The 18,534-nt window shown below is 38.1% G+C and overlaps 1 protein-coding gene across 8 annotated transcripts in view; it reads right to left on the bottom strand.

Annotated features, from left to right (window-relative positions):
- The window catches only part of PCMTD1 (protein-L-isoaspartate (D-aspartate) O-methyltransferase domain containing 1), a 66,438-nt gene that overhangs the window by 35,879 nt on the left and 12,025 nt on the right, over positions 1-18,534 (bottom strand). For 3 of the 8 annotated variants that reach the window (XM_005613177.4, XM_070221552.1, XM_070221551.1), the window contains exon 2: positions 2,138-2,568. The exons of 3 other annotated variants lie outside the window; for them this stretch is intronic. In XM_005613177.4, coding sequence (XP_005613234.1) covers positions 2,138-2,444 — 307 coding nt within the window. In that variant the 5' untranslated portion in view covers positions 2,445-2,568. Of the gene's footprint in view, positions 1-2,137; positions 2,569-5,462; positions 5,517-18,534 lie in introns of all 8 variants that reach the window. 2 more of the 8 variants (XM_023648627.2, XM_070221554.1) reach the window with 1 other exon arrangement.

The raw sequence follows: 18,534 nt of genomic DNA, 5'->3' as shown, positions 1-18,534 counted from the left end.
AATCTAATCTTTCAGAGACTGGGACTAAGGAATGGAGTTTAAGAGGGTGATCTCATTGCTAGCAAAGTTGCTAATTATGAACCCCTCTCCCTGCTGCCAGTCCTTTGGCTAGACTGACCTCCCTCAGCAAGAGCCAGCTGATAGGGCTGGAGAAGTAGAAGAAAGGATAACAGAAGCTCTAAGGCTGGCCAGACAAGGTATGAAGGCTGGACTCCAGACTAAAGTTGCCAGAGCTGATCAAGAAATGCACTAGTTTGGGGCCGGTCCAGAGGCATAGTGGTTAAGTTCGTGCACTCCACTTTGGCAGCCTGGGGTTTGTCAGTTCAGATCCTGGGCACAGACCTACATATGGCTCATCAAGCCATGCTGTGGCAGCATCCCACATAAAGAACAGAGGAAGACTGGCAAAGATGTTAGCTCAGGCACAGTCTTCCTCAGGCAAAAAGAGGAAGATTGGCAGCAGATGTTAGCTCAAGGCAAGTCTTCCTCACCAAAAAGAAAAAAGAAAGAAAGGAATGTAGTGGTTCAAGGAAGGCGACTCCAATTTTTGAAAAGAAGCTCTGTCTACTCCCCCTACCAAGTTCCTTTGATTTGGAGACTCTCTCAAAACCCAGAGGTTCCTTTTTCAAGAAGGCTTTAGTGATAGAAGTGACAGATGTCTGGAGTTCCCGACCTGCTAAGAAATTCCTATCTCAGGACAGGTGGGAAGACCAAGTGAAACCTAAGCTGCTAAATTTCTTTCTTGGTAAAAAGTAATAATTTGTTACCATTTTTGAGCAGTTATTATGTATCAGGAACTCACTCAGTTGTGAGATTAAAAAAGTACGGATAGCCAGTATGTAGGAAAGAAGAGTTTCAGGTCTAAAAATGCCTTAAAAGTCATACAATATAACCACATTATTTATTGTCCAAACTGGGACACTTTGGGAATGAAAAGGACATTATTAATACTGATGTGAGAACAGGGATAAACTAGGACTACCCCAGCACACTAGGACATAGGGTCGCCTACTAGAGTGCAGTCATTTCTCTATTTAAAATCCTTCAATGATTCTCCATCACCTTAGAGAGAATTTTAAACCACAGTCTCATCCCTAGAACTTGGGCACATACCTCAACTACAGCATACATCACATGGAGGAGAACTGTTCATTTTCTACGTCTCTCCACCCCCATCAGTCTGTGAACTCAAGGACAAAGGTCCATGTTACAGGCTTTAATGCTCTACCTTAACGCTTGTCACACAGCAGCACTCAGTAAATACTAAGTGGCTTAGCAAAATCCATGGTTGTTCATCCTTCATCCAACATCATGTCTTACAGCAGATTTTCCTCCATCCATGCTTTTGCCACCTACATTCCACACTTCGCTGTCACTTCCTGACTATGTGACTTTAGGCAAGTTACTGAACCTCTCTGTACCTCAGTTTACTCACCTATATACACGGGAATCATAATAGTATATACTTCAGAGGATTCTTAGGAACATTAAGTGAGTTACTATACGTAAACTGCTTTAAACAATGCCAAGCCCTCATAGTAAGCACCCAGTAAATATTTGTTACTTTTGATAACTGCTGTATACTCACACCAGAAATAATGCCTGCCACAAAAGACACTCAACAGGTATGCCGAAAGCTTCCTGACACATACTTCCCTCTTCTGTCTTTGTCTCCAAACCCTTGCTTTGCCCCACCAGTGCTACATACTCTATATCCCACATACTCCTGTATTTCTAACAAAAACCTGGCACTGTTCCCTTTAAATGAGACACCAATAACTATCAAACTCTCTATGGCCAGCAGTCAGGACACTTTACCTGAAATACAGTACATGATACTCCTGAGATTCCTGCCTACCAGCTGCTCAATTTTAAATAAAGACAATGATTAGGGGTTGGAAAACAGTTCTAAAAGCTTAAGTCTGGGATTGAATGCCGAAGCTAACTATCAGGGTCAGGGCTGAGAATAAGAAAAGATTACTACTACCTTCTGTTTCCACAATTGTAAGGAAGATAACCACTTTGAGTATATACATTCAAACACAGACTGTACACAAAGTTACAAACCCTGTACATCATAAACAGTAGTACAAACTCAGCTTACTTTTTAAAATAGAATTTTACAAAAAAAAATTACCTAAAATTAAGCCCACCATTGTACTTAAATATCCGGTTCCACTTCCCAGGTTAAGAAAAGACAATCCTGGTTGAAGTTTCAATGCTTCCATAACTTCAGAATAAATGCAAGGTGCTGACAAGTGTATGTTCCCATGCTTCCAGGCTAAATCTTTGTAAGCATTGTCTCGGTAACCTTCCAAATAGTAATCTCCGCGATCAATCGCTCTGAAGGCTTGCTCCACTCTTTCAGTGCGGATATACTGAGCTTCTTTTAAGTTATCAATTAAGTCATCATTATCTTCCCCAGCACTCACAGCTCCTCCCATGATAGTATTCAAATCAAATCATAAACTTTAAAATGTATTACAATTAGCAGAAATGGCTTCCAATAATGTAGTTTGGTTTGTTTTCCTTTTAATATTGCACTTGATTTCCAAAAATAAATTAATCCTGAAAGGGAAGAATAAAAATAAACAGGTTTAAATTAATGCTCAAAAGGAAAGTAATTCCAGTTTATTAAATATCTAATAGTCATTATAACTAACTACCATTTCTCAAGGACATATTCTGCTCCAAACATAATGTTAAGCTCCTTAAATGTATTATTTTATTTATTCTTATGACAATCACAAAAGGTAGCTTAAGCATGATCTCATCTGTACAAATGGGAAATCAGGGACACAGAAAAGTTAAGTCACCTCACACCGTGAGGGCCAACATGTTAGCTACTAGTCACACACGGCTACCTAGACTTAAATTAATTAAAATTAAATACAATATAAAATTCAGTCATACTAGCCACATTTCAAGTGCTTAATAGCTACATGTGGCCAATAGCTGTCATACTGGACAGTGCTGTCTAGAAAGTGACACTGCTGGGACACAGTCCCAGGTCTTTCAGACTCCAGACAACATGCCATTTAGTCATTAAGCCATGTGGTTGTCTTTAGAGTATGGTAAGCCTAGTTTAATATGCATAAATTACCTGATTGATGTAAAATCCACTAACAATTCCTAAATGTACCACATAAACTCAAAATGTTAACCCAAAGCATAATACATTACCCAAGTAATGAATACAAAATGTAAAAAAGAAAAACAGACTCATATGTTTAAAATGTGCGTGTGTGTACACACACACACACGTATGTATATATTAAGACTGTTTTGCCTGGTAAGCCTTGTGATAAATAAAGAGACGACAAATTTTATTAGCAACTTTAACAGTTTAAGCACTAGAACATATGTTATACACACAAACAATGAACTTCTTTAACAAATCAAACTCAGCATCTTTGGAAACCTAAGTACAACTTGATAAACCAAGAATTTCAATACATAATACTGAATACAGAATTTAAGCTTTATTCAACTACAGTTAATAAGTAAATTCACATATCAATTAATTTCTGAATTAACAAATCAGGAGAACAAGAAAGCGAGAAATGAAATACCCAGAGCCGAAAACATGAGTTATGACCGCGAACTCTGGCAAGGCTGCACCCTCAGTCTTGACTTTAGAGAAGAAAAGCAACTGGGGCCTCAAGCTTCCTCAGGGTCCTCAGACCCCTGGCACTGTATCGAGCTGCTCCAGCACTACTGGGGCAGCTTCCTCACCGGAGCCTGTCCCGCTGTCTGTGTGTGTCCCCTTTTGTCTTTTCCAATGATCTCCTTAAACTTCCAGAGTAGAGGAAATACTGTGAAGCCATCACACTCCTATTTAACTTATTCAAACTCACTTATACAAACCTTGCTGGCTCCAATGCCCCCCAGAACCCCAAAAAGAAATAATTTAAAAAGTACAAGGGCTTATAGCACCATTCTTCTGAATGAGTGTATTTGGAGATGTCAATCTGCTGTTTTTTCAACAGTTCTTAGTTTTAGCTTCCTTTTATAGCTCAAGAATCTTGACTTGCTGAGTGCACTTCCAGCATTTAAAGATTTTTTTTAAGGACATGGCCTCTAAACACAGGTTACCTTTTCTACCTGATACTCAAAGAGCGAATGTCTTCCCAAGATGAAAGAAAAAGTGGCTACATTAGATTGGGAGTCTCCAATGTGGCACCTGCCTGAGGACTTTATGAGTAATTCTGACTATGCACAAACATTTAACAAATGGCTCCTACGGGAAATGCCATAATTTACTAGTATGAAAAATTCTGTTTGGTTCTAGGGCTAAATAGGAACCCGACCCTTTCTCAGGTCCTTCTGAACTCTATCCTGTCAAAAGTAAACATGGCAAAACAAACAAACATATGTTGATTTTACCTCACAGATCACACTGCTGGTAAGAAAGGCAAGAGGAACCATGCAAACAAGAACTACTAACATTCAGACAGACACTGTATTAAATATTATCTGTATATCATCTCATTAAAGATTACAATATGCCTATGAGGAAGGCATTCACAAGCCCACTTTCAAGTAAGAAACCATCCTGTAAAGGGATGGAGTATCATAATGCATGTATCTGTTGCTACAGAAGCCCAGACGAACCCCAAGAGGGCACTGGATCCAGGGATCAAGGAAAGCTTTCCTAAAGGCATGAATTGTGTAATACAGTTAAAAGAGTAAGGGAATTGTAAGCTGAGGAAACAGCTGGTATTAAAGCAAGGGAGCAGATGATACTTTTGAGAAACTGCATGCAGTTGGGTACTTTGCAGCACCATGAGACCTTTATTCTGTAGGCCAGTCATTTTTTTCTTTAGCCTGGACCCTTCTGAGAGTCTGATGATATTAATAGTCCCTCTCTCTACTTAAAAATGAACAAATCAGAAGTTTTGCATATAATTTCAGAAGGCTCTTGAGTTCCTAGAGACCCATGAGTCCACTCTAACTTAAGAACACCTACTAGAGGCAACAGAGTCAGTCACAGATACTAACAAGGGAGCGATAAATACATTTCCATTTTAGAAAATGCAGTGTAATCTGTGTTTCAGATCTACTGAAAGAGACCCGAGAGCAGGTCCGGAAAAAACATCACCTGGTCAACAAGCAGCACTGCAAAACTGTGAAACCAGATTTCCCAGACTTCTTTCTCTCTGGTCTGAGAGGAAAGAGACAGATCTGAAAAGAACGCTGTAAAGGTATTCAGGAAGGAGGTGGTCAGGAAATCGGTTTCCTGGAATAGGAGGGACAATCTGCTACAAAGCATGTTTCTATAACACAAACTAGGCCACACATTTAGTAAATAGGGTAATGATATGGAGATAATAAGGAAGCTGAGTGGTTCAGAATACATGTTCAAGTTTTGAAGAGACAGGAGGGTACAAGTTTCCACATATTAAAGAGACACCTTAGCAGTTTATGAAGATTTTAAGCAAAACACTGAAAATGCAGAGTACCTTCCCATAAGGCAGCAAGATGCTGGTATAGTGTCTTCAAGTGATCTGGGGAAGCTGTGAATACAGATGAAAAAATGCTAAGAATTGTTTTCTGAATTAAAACAACAGACTAACGAAGGCTATAACCAGATTCAGATTTTTTAAATTTTTATAAAAATGACATTCATATGCAAACAAAAAGATAACCATAAGCAAATTGTTTTCCAGGGCTTAAATCTCAAAGGAGGAAGATGAATCCTAGGGTTTAAGGCTATGAAGGACTGACTGACTAGGATGGTAGGTGCGAATCCCAGTAGAGATTTAGCTATGCTAGAAATTTTATTAGGATTGCTACTGTTTTTGTGGCAAACTTGTTACACAGTTGCATAAGTTTTGAACGGTATGCCTCAAGGCTATTTTTCCCACAAGCCCTGGTGTATTGCAAACATTAGGTGTTTTCAGATGTTATAGTAGAAAAACTCAGTACTTGACTTCTCAGATCCTTGAAAGGATCTTAGAGACCTTGGGGACCCCAAACCACATCTGGAGAACAGCTAGCATAAACAATTACAAAATGAGATGAGTAGAGCCATTGTAGAGCTATACAAAGGTGTTATGGGGCAGCTGGTCCAGACATGGTGGGGGTGGGGGTGGGGATGGAAGGATGGGAAGGTTTTCCTAGAGAAGACGAAGCCTTGGTAAGCACAGAAGGCAGAAGGAAGGAAAGATGTTCAGGGATGTAGAAAAGACAAGGAAACAATACAAGAAGGCACTGCAAAGAGAGTTTGTAGTGAGAGCTGAAGCAGAGGGATAGAATGTAGTGCTTCCAGAGGCTAGAAGAAAAAGAGGAGCCGGGTAAGCTCTCAGGCCACGCACACACTGATATTGGACCTCCTCCTGCAGACAACGGGAGCCAGAGAAGGCTTTTAGAGAGTGAGATGCATACTGTAAAACTAATTTAAAAAACCAAAACTACAAAAAAAAGGGAATATAATCACAATACATTATTTGGTCTGCAAGGTGACAATAGTGAAAACACAATTCCTGATTTAATTTGAATAGTCTTTTAACCACAATGGGAGGATGAGATGAAAGACGTAAAAGAGGGTATGGAAGTTAACATGTCATCTATGATAACAGAAAGTAAATGCTGTCTAAAATTAATGAATAAAAAAGAGCAGTGGAAGCATCCTAGTTAGCAATGTGGAGGTAACTTCCCTACGAAATAGACAAATTCATTAAGTTTCTTCTGGAGTGTGAACCCCCAGTGGAAATGAGTGAAGCCAAGAACTGCTACACTTTGTCTTCAAAGCTTCTGGTATCACTTGACTTTTCTAAACTGTGTATAAGCATTATTTGAACAAAACTGGCAAATAAAGGTAAAAATATATATATTTTTCTCTCTATATATTTAGACCAGATGAAGTACAATAAAGACACACGGTGAATAATTTCCTAAGGAATAAAATACGTTTAACAAAAAATAGAGCAGAAAACTCAAGGAACAAAAAAGAGATCATAATACAAATAATTTACACTAAAGAGCTTCAAAGGTATGTCATTTTACCATATAAACTGTTCTGAGAAACAGGGTAGAAAACGAATTATTATAAATTACATTTTTAAAATATTCACTGATTTGATTATAAAAGTAATATGTGCATTTGTAGAAAAGTGAAAAAGTAAAAATTATTCATAATCCCAACATTCAAAGAGCCACTGTTATTATTTACTAAGCATCTATATGCTTGTTTTTTAACACAATATTGGTATTATACTGTATATATTATTTCAGACTTTCATTTATTACGTCTTAAGGATTTCTTCATGCCATCAAAAATTCTTCCAAAATCCAGAGGTGTGATGTGCCATCACATGGATGCACCGGGATTTAACCAGTCCCCTAACTAGTGGACAATGAGATTTTGAACTGATTATAATCAATGTACATATGAAGAGTTTTGCAAGTTAATATGTGCAGTGAATATTTGGATAATTCAACAATAGTTCCCTAACTTGAAATACACTTCATTTTTTATGAAAGTAAAGCAAATAGTATTTAAAAAGCCATCACAGCATTAGGTCATAGAATGCGTCTGCCATTTGTTAATTCTGAAATAATTCCACCTCAATCATAGAAAAGTGCTAAATACAAGTCAAGAGACCAAGGGCCTTGGTCCCATGATAACTTCGCTGTATGGCTCTGGGCAACTCTCTAGAACATTATTTCCTCATCTGTGAAATGAAGAAGCTAAATTCTATGATTCCTAAGGTTTCCCAGAGTTCTAATTTCCCTGCTATTTCAGCATCAGTCAATCCTGCATTTGAATATAGCTGAGTTTTAGTTATCTAGGAATGGCTGTCCATGCCTCATCATTTCTGTTAATTTGATCACAATTTTTTCTACCCAACTCTTGCCATTTTCTCTAATATAGAAAAGAAAAAAAAATTTTAGGAGTGTTCAAGTCCTGCATTAAACAACAAAAGCAAAATAAAGAATCTGAGAAAAAGAAGAAAAGGTAAAGGCAGAACAAGAAAACTGTCAGAATAGAATAAAAGACTAACAGTGTAACGGGTTGTGTCTTAAACAGTTTGAGAAGAAAGTCATCATATTTACTCATAGAACACAATTTCACTCCTTGGCATTTCCTCTCTAGTATGTGTGTTTGGAGTCAGGGTGGGTGGTGGGGAACAAACGGCATATTCACACAAGCTCACCTGAAATGATCTGCTAAGTGTTCCAAAAGTTGCTTGCTATTCTTTCAAAATTAGATGTGTGACCTTAATGCATTTGGTTTAGGGGAAGAACTACTGAATGACCAGTTCAATATTATGGTGTCTTTCAGGCAGCTTAGGGATGTTTTATGGAAGGTTAAAGACAAGTGAAAGGATGTGGGAAGCAAACAGATGGCAGACAGATGTCACAGAGTGGGAGGAGAACAGAATGAATACTAACTCACTTTCCTCCCCTCCTAGCAACCAGTAGCAAGCAGCCAATTGCTCCTTGCTGCTCCTTTCTTTGCAAAGGTGAGGACAAAACTCACCCAGCTTTGAGAGGAAGGAGACTAAGGATCCAAAGGAGGACACACTATTTGAGGGCATTAACAAAGGATCTTTCTTCCTCAAGCCCTCAAGGATCTTGTCATGGGAGTCATAGACCAAGGCTGTTTTCAACATGGAGGCAACTACAAAGGGAAAAAGTTTTTCCCAATGATGACAAATAGCTATGATGAAATATAAATACAGAATTATGAAAGAAAGAAAAACAAAGAATAGGCTAAGCTAAGGTTCATTACTCACATGCCAAAAGCTGCCAAGAACATCTAATTAACTCTACAACCAATGATAAATACAAACCTTAATTTTTGTTTTTTAGTGGTGACAACATACACATGCAATTTCCTCTGTACCTCCTACCTACCAGGCACTGGGCTCTATTTTCCACAATACCACTATGAAGAGGCACCAACCTCATTTTACTGAAAAGGAGACCAAAGTTCAGAGAGACCAAGAGACAAGCTTACAGTTCATGAGTAGCTGAGCCACAATTCAAATCCAGTCTGTCAAGCCATGAAAACCTCTTGAAACAACAATTTGCAGAGGCTCCTGATCCATAATTCAAAAGCACACTTTTCATTCTCTTAGGTGAAAAGACATTGAATTCAGATCTCTTTCCCTCTCTCTCAATCTCTCATTTCCTTTTTCCTCCCTCTTAGTATTCTTGGTTCCAAGGGAAGAATGAATAGGGAGAAATAAAGCATCAGATGTCATTTAATGACTGTGCAGTCTCAGGCAAATTATTTAACCTGTGATCTTCAGTTTTCTTATCTATAAAACGGGAAACATAACATCATAAATTTGTGAGGAGTAAACAGTGCACTGCATACAAAGCTTCTAATATATAAATGTCCAATAAATACTTCACTCACTTTCACTTCTGTAACAAAGAAAGCATATCTGAAACTTTCATTTTTAAATACAAAAGACGAAAAAAAGGAAAACAAAACAGTGCCAGTTCTGAAATCTAGTGAAGTTACCGCCTCCTTAAGACAGAACTATAAATGTAAATCCTGAAGTTAGAAGTATCAAGAAGAAAAGCTAAGAACAGTGTACACAGAAGCAAAAGGAAGAATATACACATTCACACATAAGCTGACTGAAAGAGAGAGGTTAATGTGAGAAAAAGAGCAGCGCCTTTTGTCACACTCCAGGCCATAAAGTGGGCTGAGGGCTAGATTAGAACCAGTTGCCCTTCCACGCTCACTCCATTTCACAGAAAAAGAAGTGAGTCCTAGGAGTTGCCTTGTCTAAGATCACCCAAGTTAGAAAGAAATCTAACTTTTGCAAGTCGTTATATAATACTCTTAGACAGGAAAAAATCTATTCGAACATCAGAACATACGAATATAAGGCCAAAAAGACTTCATTTACTCCTCTGTTTAGATTTCTTTAAACCAAGTGAGCATAATGCTTCCTTTAAAAAGAATTAAAGTCTTTCCAATTTCACTTTAATATTTTAATTATTTATAGTTAAGTAAATAATATTACTGAAACGACTTTGGACAGCTTGTTGAAGACTGTAAGGAAAAAATACTGAAAATTAAACTATTTCAGGAAAAAGACAATAAAAGTCAGTTAAAAAAATCACTGTTTTCCTACTTGACTTTTATTTTTATTCTCGCTAAGCTATAAGCTATTCACTTTCTTCGCAGGAAAGTTCATAAATTATCATCAACTCCATAAAAATTACATAATAATGTATTAAATATATCTAGACTGAACCTACACAGATTATGGTAGGATTTACATCAGGCAACAGGATTTACATCAGTCAACAGGATTTACATCAACAGGAATATAACTTAATTTTATTTTACTCATTTGCTACCCATAGAAGGATCATCTGCAGAATAGATATCAGTATATCAAATTATAACTTCATTAATGTACAATTGAAATTTCACAAGATTGTAACCTATCAATAACTCAATAAAAAAAAAAATTGTGGGGCCGGCCCGGTGGCGCAGCGGTTAAGTTCGCACGTTCCGCTTCTCGGCGGCCCGGGGTTCGCTGGTTCGGATCCCGGGTGCGGACATGGCACTGCTTGGCAGCCATGCTGTGGTAGGCGTCCCACGTATAAACTAGAGGAAGATGGGCACGGATGTTAGCTCAGAGCCAGGCTTCCTCAGCAAAAAGAGGAGGACTGACAGTAGTTAGCTGTGGGCTAATTTTCCTCCAAAAAAAACAAACAAACAAACAAAAAAAAAATTGAAAAAAAAAATTATAACTTCATATCAAGTTGTATATTCATTATGAGTCATATTCTAACAGAAAGAGCTATTTTCAACATGGGCAAAAATTATACTTAAATACAAAATCCTTCATACAGTATGGGTTCCAGTTGGAACAGTAATTCTACAACTTCCTAGCTATGTGACCTCAGGAAACATAATTCACCTCTCTAGCCCTCAGCTGCTACATGGTAAAAACAATATTACTAACAACAATTACCTTACAGGACTAGTGTGAGAAAGTATGAGGCAATATATGTAAACTACCGCTAATAGTCCCTGACACATACCAAGTGCCTAGGTGTTACCTGTTTCTATTATTCAATATAGACCTACTTAATCCGATCACAAAAAGCATGTTCCTATTTCAAGAAATATTTACCGAATGCATAAAAATCAGTATCTAGTAAAAATATATAATACATATAAAATATTTTGCATTTCAAGTGCCAATTTTCAATGAGATCTCAACAGCTCTATGGTGTTTCTGAGGGAAAATAAAGCATGGAAAGATTGGGGAAAGACCTTGGGGATATACCCTGTGATGCTGGATGGAATTGGAGGAAACAGTGTGAACTCACGATATGAGTAAAAAAATATATATATACACACACACACAAATACATACACACCTAAGCACACATATATATAACAGAAAGCTATAGAAAACACACATATACATGCATACTTTTCCCTGGTAACGAAGGCCTAAAACATTGATCATTCAAAAAAAAAACTTGTTGGGAAAGGTATAGGAAAATACATTTTGCATTTTCATTTCTTAATACATTTTCCTATCTATTAATAATAATGTCCCCACTCCCCATACTGAAGACACTAGAGTAGCAATTCTTCCATCTTTAGTGGGGACTCTGTCATCTCAATTGCAGTTTTCTGTTTCCCAACTCCTACCATCATCCTGGGCATCTTCAACAACTATTCAAGCTGCAAAGGTAACAACCACCTTATACTTTGAGGACCTACTCATCCACTGTCCAAACTCTGAATCCTATTTTATTCTATAGTCACATCTTATCTCATTTGCTCATTCTTTGTCTATCACTACATTTAATCTTCAGTGTCACCAGTCCTCTAGCAAACTTTTTCTGTAAAAGGCCAGAGGGTAAATATTTCAGGATTTGCGGGTCAAAGTTTCTATCACAAATACTGAACTCTGTGCTTGCAGAGCAAAAGCAGCCACAAACAACATGTAAATGGAAGAGTATGGTTTGTTCAAAAATTTTTTATTTATGGACACTGAAACTTGAATTACATATAATTTTTACATCATAATATACTACTCTTAATTTTTTTCAACCATTTAAAAATGCAAACATCATTCTTAGTTTGTAGGCTATACAAAAACAGGCAGCATGCCAGGTTCAGCCCACTGGTCATAATTTGCTGACACCTAGCAATATCACTTTCTTCCCAAAGCAAATAGGTTCCATGAACATGGCTTCACTTTAGCTTTAACTTTCCGCCTCACTCCTCTTGCAAACTCCTGATCTTGGACCAATCCAATTCTTCTCAGTGGAGTTTTTACACTGTGGAGTGTTACTAAAGAAAGAAATCCACTACTTGGATTACTACCACCAAAGATTCACATTCCTCAATCTCAACTGGATTTTCAATAGCACCCAGCAATACCTCTGTGTCTTCCTTGACCTGTGGCTCCCATTCCTCACAGCAAACTCACTACCACTGCCACTTTCCCCTCAAGACGGATCTTCCTCATTCAACAAATAGTTATACTTCATCTTCCACAGAAAAATAGGTCATGGGACAAATGCCTCAACCTCCCAGACTGTCACCCTTACCCCACCTGACCTGACAACAGTATTACAAATACAGCTGCAGTTGTATATGCATCCACAGATAGAGTGTAATGAGTTCAACCCTTGTTTGGAACTCAACAACCTGATTTTGTCTATCTTATTATTAAAATTTAAGTACCTTACTAAATAACTACTACATTTATTAGATGCCTAGCACTCAACCCAATATTTCACAATTCTCTCTCAACCATTCTAGGAGAGGAATCCCACCCGCCTCCTTCTAAAAATCTTCTGTAGGTCCACCCCAGAACCCTTAGGTGCCTTTGTTAGTCAGCTCAGGCTGCCATAACAGAACACTATAGACTGGATTGGGTGGCTTAAACAACAGAAATTAATTTTCTCACAGTACAGGATGCTAGAAATCCAAGATCAAGGTGCCAGCATGGTCAGTTTCTAGTGAGGATTCACTTCCTGCTTTCTCACTGTGTCCTCACATGGCCTTTCCTTGGTGGGTGTGCGAAGAGAGAGAGAATGAACTCTCTGGTTTCTCTTACAAAGACACTAATCCTATAGGATCAGAGTCCCACTCTTTTGTCCTCACTTTACTTCCTTAGACGTCCCACCTCCAAATACAGCTACATTGGGGATTAGGACTTCAACATATAAATTTTGCAGGGACACATTCAGTCAACAATGCCTTTCTCCAAAGCTTTCAGAACACCTTGACTACATCCCTGCATCACCTCTCCACAAGGGGATTATCCTGTTTCCCACCCACTTGACTGTGGCCCCTTCCAGGGAAGGCTCTACATGCTAGTCATCTGTTTATTTCTAGCACTTAGCAGAGGGCCTAATATCCAGGAAGCAATCAGTAAATGATGAAAAAGAGACTAAACAAATGAATAAAATACCTTTGCCACGACATTCACTTAATAAAAATGAAAAAGTGAGACTAATACTTGAGTTACACAGACCCCACAGTCTGATCTGCCTTTAAGATTAGTCTGCCTTATACAACAAAGAAGAGATAATTCAAGACCCCTGCTAATGAATAATTTAGTTCAATTCTCCAATTATTTAAGATATGGAAAGAACAGCAGCCATATCCTATGCACTAGACAAGTTATATACTCCAATCCATATGAATATAGCCTGCTTTGAGGTATATTTCAAGGCAGAAGAGACAAAAGTGTTAAACAGCGTACAATTAGTTGGTGATACAATATCAAAAAAAAAAAAAAAAAACCGCAGGGAAAATGTTCCAGAAGTTCAAAATAAAAGCAAATCAACAAGGAATGCAATAGCGAGAGACTGGTAAACCTGTGATACCCAAAGTATTATCATAAAGTATTTAAACCTACAAGTAATTTTCAACAGTTTGAATTAATGATACTATAGGTAAGTTGGGGAGCAGAGAAGACTACAGTAGACGTGCCAGAGTCCCCAGTAAAGGTAGAAGAGATGACACTTCAGTGTCTTCAGGATGTGAAATAGATTAATAGGAAAATATGCAGACACACCCAAAGAAAGAGAGACACACAAACACACGAGGAGGAAAGAAATTCAACAGATTTTCTTCTGAATTATTAATGTAATATTAAACTACAGAAGAACAAACAATTTAAACAGTTTTTCAAATACTGTAAGTGTATATGGAGGTACACAAAAGCTGATAAAATGCTCAAGAGATTTAAAAAATGGGTTCAGAAAATTAACCTGAAAGCAACATAGGCATGTATACTACATTTTCTAATTCTGTATAGCTGAAGTACTATGGCAATAGCGACAAAACGAGGGCTAGTCAAAAAGAAACTATTGTTGACATCTGAAATCTCATTCTAGAACTTTAAATTTAAAAGTTTGTATCCATGACAGCAAAGGCATAATTCATATAGTTTCCTGTGCCTTATAAACCCAAACAAAATACAACACTTTCATATTTGTGAGAAGCAAGAAAAATAATCAGTAAAATTGTAAAGAAGAAAACTCTAAAATTATCTAGTGCACCCTGCCATGAAAAGGGCAAAACTACTTCAAAGTTATACTGACAGAATTCATGGCTCTGGCATCTTGGTTGAGTTTCTTTCCAAAACAACATAAAATAAAAGCTCAAAAGGAGACACCTTTTCTAAGATAAAATGTCTTTGCTGTTTTTAAAACAACAACAAAACCCTTATATTTAAAATAAACCAGAAGTGTAGTGTAGCTCCTAAAGCTGTAGATAGAGCCACTAACCTGAGTCAGTATAGTAAAAAGAAAGGAGCAGTGCTCAAATATTTGGTCCAAGGACTATGACTCCATCTTGACATTTAAATGTGAGAGAATACAGGAAACTGGCAAGAAATAGCCAAGATCAGCTGACTGGGTAGAAAATACAAAAGTAGAAACTGGTCTCTAAGTCAAAAGGAGTCTAGCATCATTTTCACTAGAAGAAAAGTTTCTATATGGCAAAGGAAGCAAAAGCAAGGGAGATATGTTTTAAGAAAAGCAAAGAGCAACAGTACGTTGCTCTGATTCCACCAGAGATTAAGTATACATCAAAAATATTCCACTTCTAGAGAGTAAAAAATGGTGGTTACCAGGGGACGGGGATGGTGGTGGGGGAAGATTAATGTTGTTAAAGGATACAAACTTCCAACAAGTAGTAAATAAGCCAGAGAGATCTAATGCACGGTACAATGAATACAGACAATAACACTGTACTGTAATTATATACTGTAATAAATATCACTACAAAGACAATATTACAATATATAAATGTATCAAAGTAACACAACGTATACCTTAAATTTATAAGGTCAAAATATTCAATTAAAAAAAAGAAAAAAAAATATTCTACTTCCTGTATCATTCTAACTGATGGGTAATGTTCCGCCAGAGCTCGTGTAGATGGCCAGAGAGAAACTGCAAGAGGAAAGGGCTTTTGCTTCCCCATCACCTGCCCTACTTGGCAGACCTCTACAGTGGCTAAGGGTTCTCCAGCATCAGCCTCCTGCAGTGGTGAATAGCCAGTCTTCCCCCAGCTCCCTCCCTTGGTCAGTGTGTAGAAGAGAGCCTCCAGTGAAACACCTCTCTGTTAACATCTTTCCCTGGTACCCTAGAGAGATTTCTTGCAAATTCCATCAAGGACGCACCACAGCAACTTCCCTGGCATCCCATGAATCACACACCCTCTCAACCAGGTCCGGATCTCAGCCCTAGGTGGGCCTCTTCCTTGGGTGATCAACATAGCCCAAGGGTTAGTGGCTGCTCCTTTTATCTACTCCTATACTCTAGAGCTCTCTTTACTTACTAGCCAACCCCATTATATTTAATAATTCTTTACATTAAACTTTCCCTGTTCAAATTACTGTGTGGTTTCTCTTTCCTGCTTCGGCTAGACTGATATAATCCCAAAACCCAGAGAGACTACACTCAGGTCAATCTGAAAATGAAGGACAAGCAATTACGCAATCATATGAACTGAGAATACAATAGATCCTGATACTTTGCCAGCCTCAACATCCACAATCCCTTGGATTTGACTTAAATTGCTATATCCTGCAAACATTAACCCTTTCCTTTTTCCTCCTCTCCAAAGCCCCAGTACCTAGCTGTATATTCTAGTGCTAAGTCCTTCTAGTTCTTCTATGTGAGCCACCACCACAGCAATGGCTACTGACAGACAAGTGGTGTGGTTCCGTGCCTGGAACCACACCTGGGCCACCAAGGGAGAGTGTTCCAAACTTTAAGTACTAGGCCATCAGGGCCAGGTCAACATTCCCCTTCTTTTCTAACTTGTAAGTATTTGGGTGTGTTTTATCTTATTTTCTTAGCAAATTGTTAAACACTTGTCGCCAGCTTTTCTGTGCTATGAGAAGTGTCCATCCTGACCACAGCAGAAAGTTAGACAGCCAACAGTGACTAAGAGTACTGAGGACAGTAGCTGTCAACTCTGCCATCTTAAGTTCCTGCTCAAGAAATCCACCAGAGTCTAACTTTCAGACAGGAGGATGTCTTAGTGGCCTCATCTACTAGCAGTCTAGAAGTCAGCTTAAGCATGAGCTTGTTAACTGAAGTACATGATCTTTCTGATGCCCTTCTTTCCCCTCTACAGACTTCAATGATTATTAGCACACCTGGAAAAGACAAAATAAAACCATTGAAAAACTCATTAAATTTCATGTAGGCATGGTAGGCAGGCTAAAAATAGAAATCCACAAAGGAATAAAGGAACAGAGAAATAGCAAAGACAAATTCTTTAAACAAATGCCAAAGATAATAGTAAAAGGTTACTTCTTCTTGTTAGTGACATTTCAAATTGAAAGAAGCAAAGACCACCAAAAATATTTATTGGAAAAAACAGTCCCAGAGTTGTAGGAACACAGAGGGAAAACTAAATATATAAACAGGCACTAAATGTGTTATATCACACATTTAGCAGAAAATGATTTTGGAAGAAAGTGACAGTAAATGACACTAAATAAGCCACACATTCTTTGCTACTGTACTAAAAATGCAATGCACAGAACAGCAAAGAGTGGTAAATGCGAGAAAGACAGCCTTATGTCTCTATAAACATGTTTTATTTTTATGCATGTTGGTTGGGAAAGTATGTGTTTTAGAGGAACAAAAATACTCCCAAAGATAGTAATTTTTAGTAATTTGTTTTATCCAACTACCTTACTGTAATTTCCCCAAACATTTTTTACAGCTGGTGAGCCTAGTGTGGAAATTCATTTTTGTGTATTTACAGTGAATGCACAGGGATAATCTTTCTTTCCTTCTGAGAACAAAGGGTAGGTAGAACTTCTTCAAGTACAAGACTCTTGCCCAAACTGGAAAGACTCCACGTAGCAAATTCACAAGGACTCCCAGCTTCTGTCTGTCAGAAAAGCAATTTAAATAGCTGTTAATTTTGTCCCCGCCTTCCTCTAACATACTGCCTCAGAGATTTAAGGGCAGGGATGTATTTCCTCCTTCTCCTGCTCTGCTGATTCAAAATTACCCTCGTCTTCAGCACAAATTTTCCAGTGCAGTTAATAAGTTTCCAGATTAATTTCACAGGGGAGGGAGTTCCCACCATCACTTCAAATTTACTATGTCTGAAACCAAAACCTTCTACATGGCCCTTCACCTTTCCAACTAGCTACTCTCTTCAATTATTCCCATTCCTCTTAGTGAAAATCCCGTTCTGTCACTATCCTTATCAATTTTAGCAGGATTACTGTAACTAACTTTACATCCATGGTTCTCCCAACTTGAATAGCATCTTATATACCATTTTAATTCACCTGCCCAATATACGACTTTTATCATTAAAGAAAAGAAGAAGCTCCAGAAATGCAGAAGTGCCTGCAGGATGCTGCAAAAATTAAAGGAAATCCCACCTAGCAGGATTCAAGGCTACCTCCATTTAAACCAGTAGCACTAGTTTTATCAGTTTTGTAAATATCATCTTAATGTTTTGTTGGGGGAAAGGGTTGCTCAGCAGTCACTTACCTAAGGAATCAAATGGTGACAATATACTTACCTGTATTAGTTTTCTATCATTGACGTAACAAATTATCAGAATCATAATGGCTTAAAACCACGCAAGTTCACTGTATTACAGTTCTGAAGGTCAAAAGTCTGACACAGGTCTCACTGGGCTAAGATCAAGACGTAAGCAAAGTTTCTTTCTAGCTCTACGGAGGTTTGTTCTCTTGCATTTTCGAGCATCTAGTGTCCGTCTGCTTTCCTTGGCTCATGACCCTTTCCGCCATCTTCAAAGCTAGCAATGGCTGGCTGAGTCCTTCTCACTCTGCCTCCTTCTTCTGCACTTAAGGATCCTGTGTTTACACTGGGATCATTGGGTAATCCAAGATAGTCCTCCCAACTTAAAGTCAGCTGATCAGCAACCTTAATTCCCCTCTGTCATATAAGGTAACATATTCACAGGTTCTGGAGGTTAAAACATGAACATCTTTTTGGGGGGGGTGCAGGTCATTATTTGCCTATTACACTACCCAAACTTTACTTGCCCTCTACTCTCCAGCAGAACAT

This window comes from Equus caballus, chromosome 9 (assembly GCF_041296265.1).
Source record: "Equus caballus isolate H_3958 breed thoroughbred chromosome 9, TB-T2T, whole genome shotgun sequence".
Lineage (NCBI taxonomy): Eukaryota > Metazoa > Chordata > Mammalia > Perissodactyla > Equidae > Equus > Equus caballus.
The sequence above is the reverse complement of the archived record's forward strand: the minus strand, read 5'-3'. Positions and strand labels throughout refer to the sequence as shown.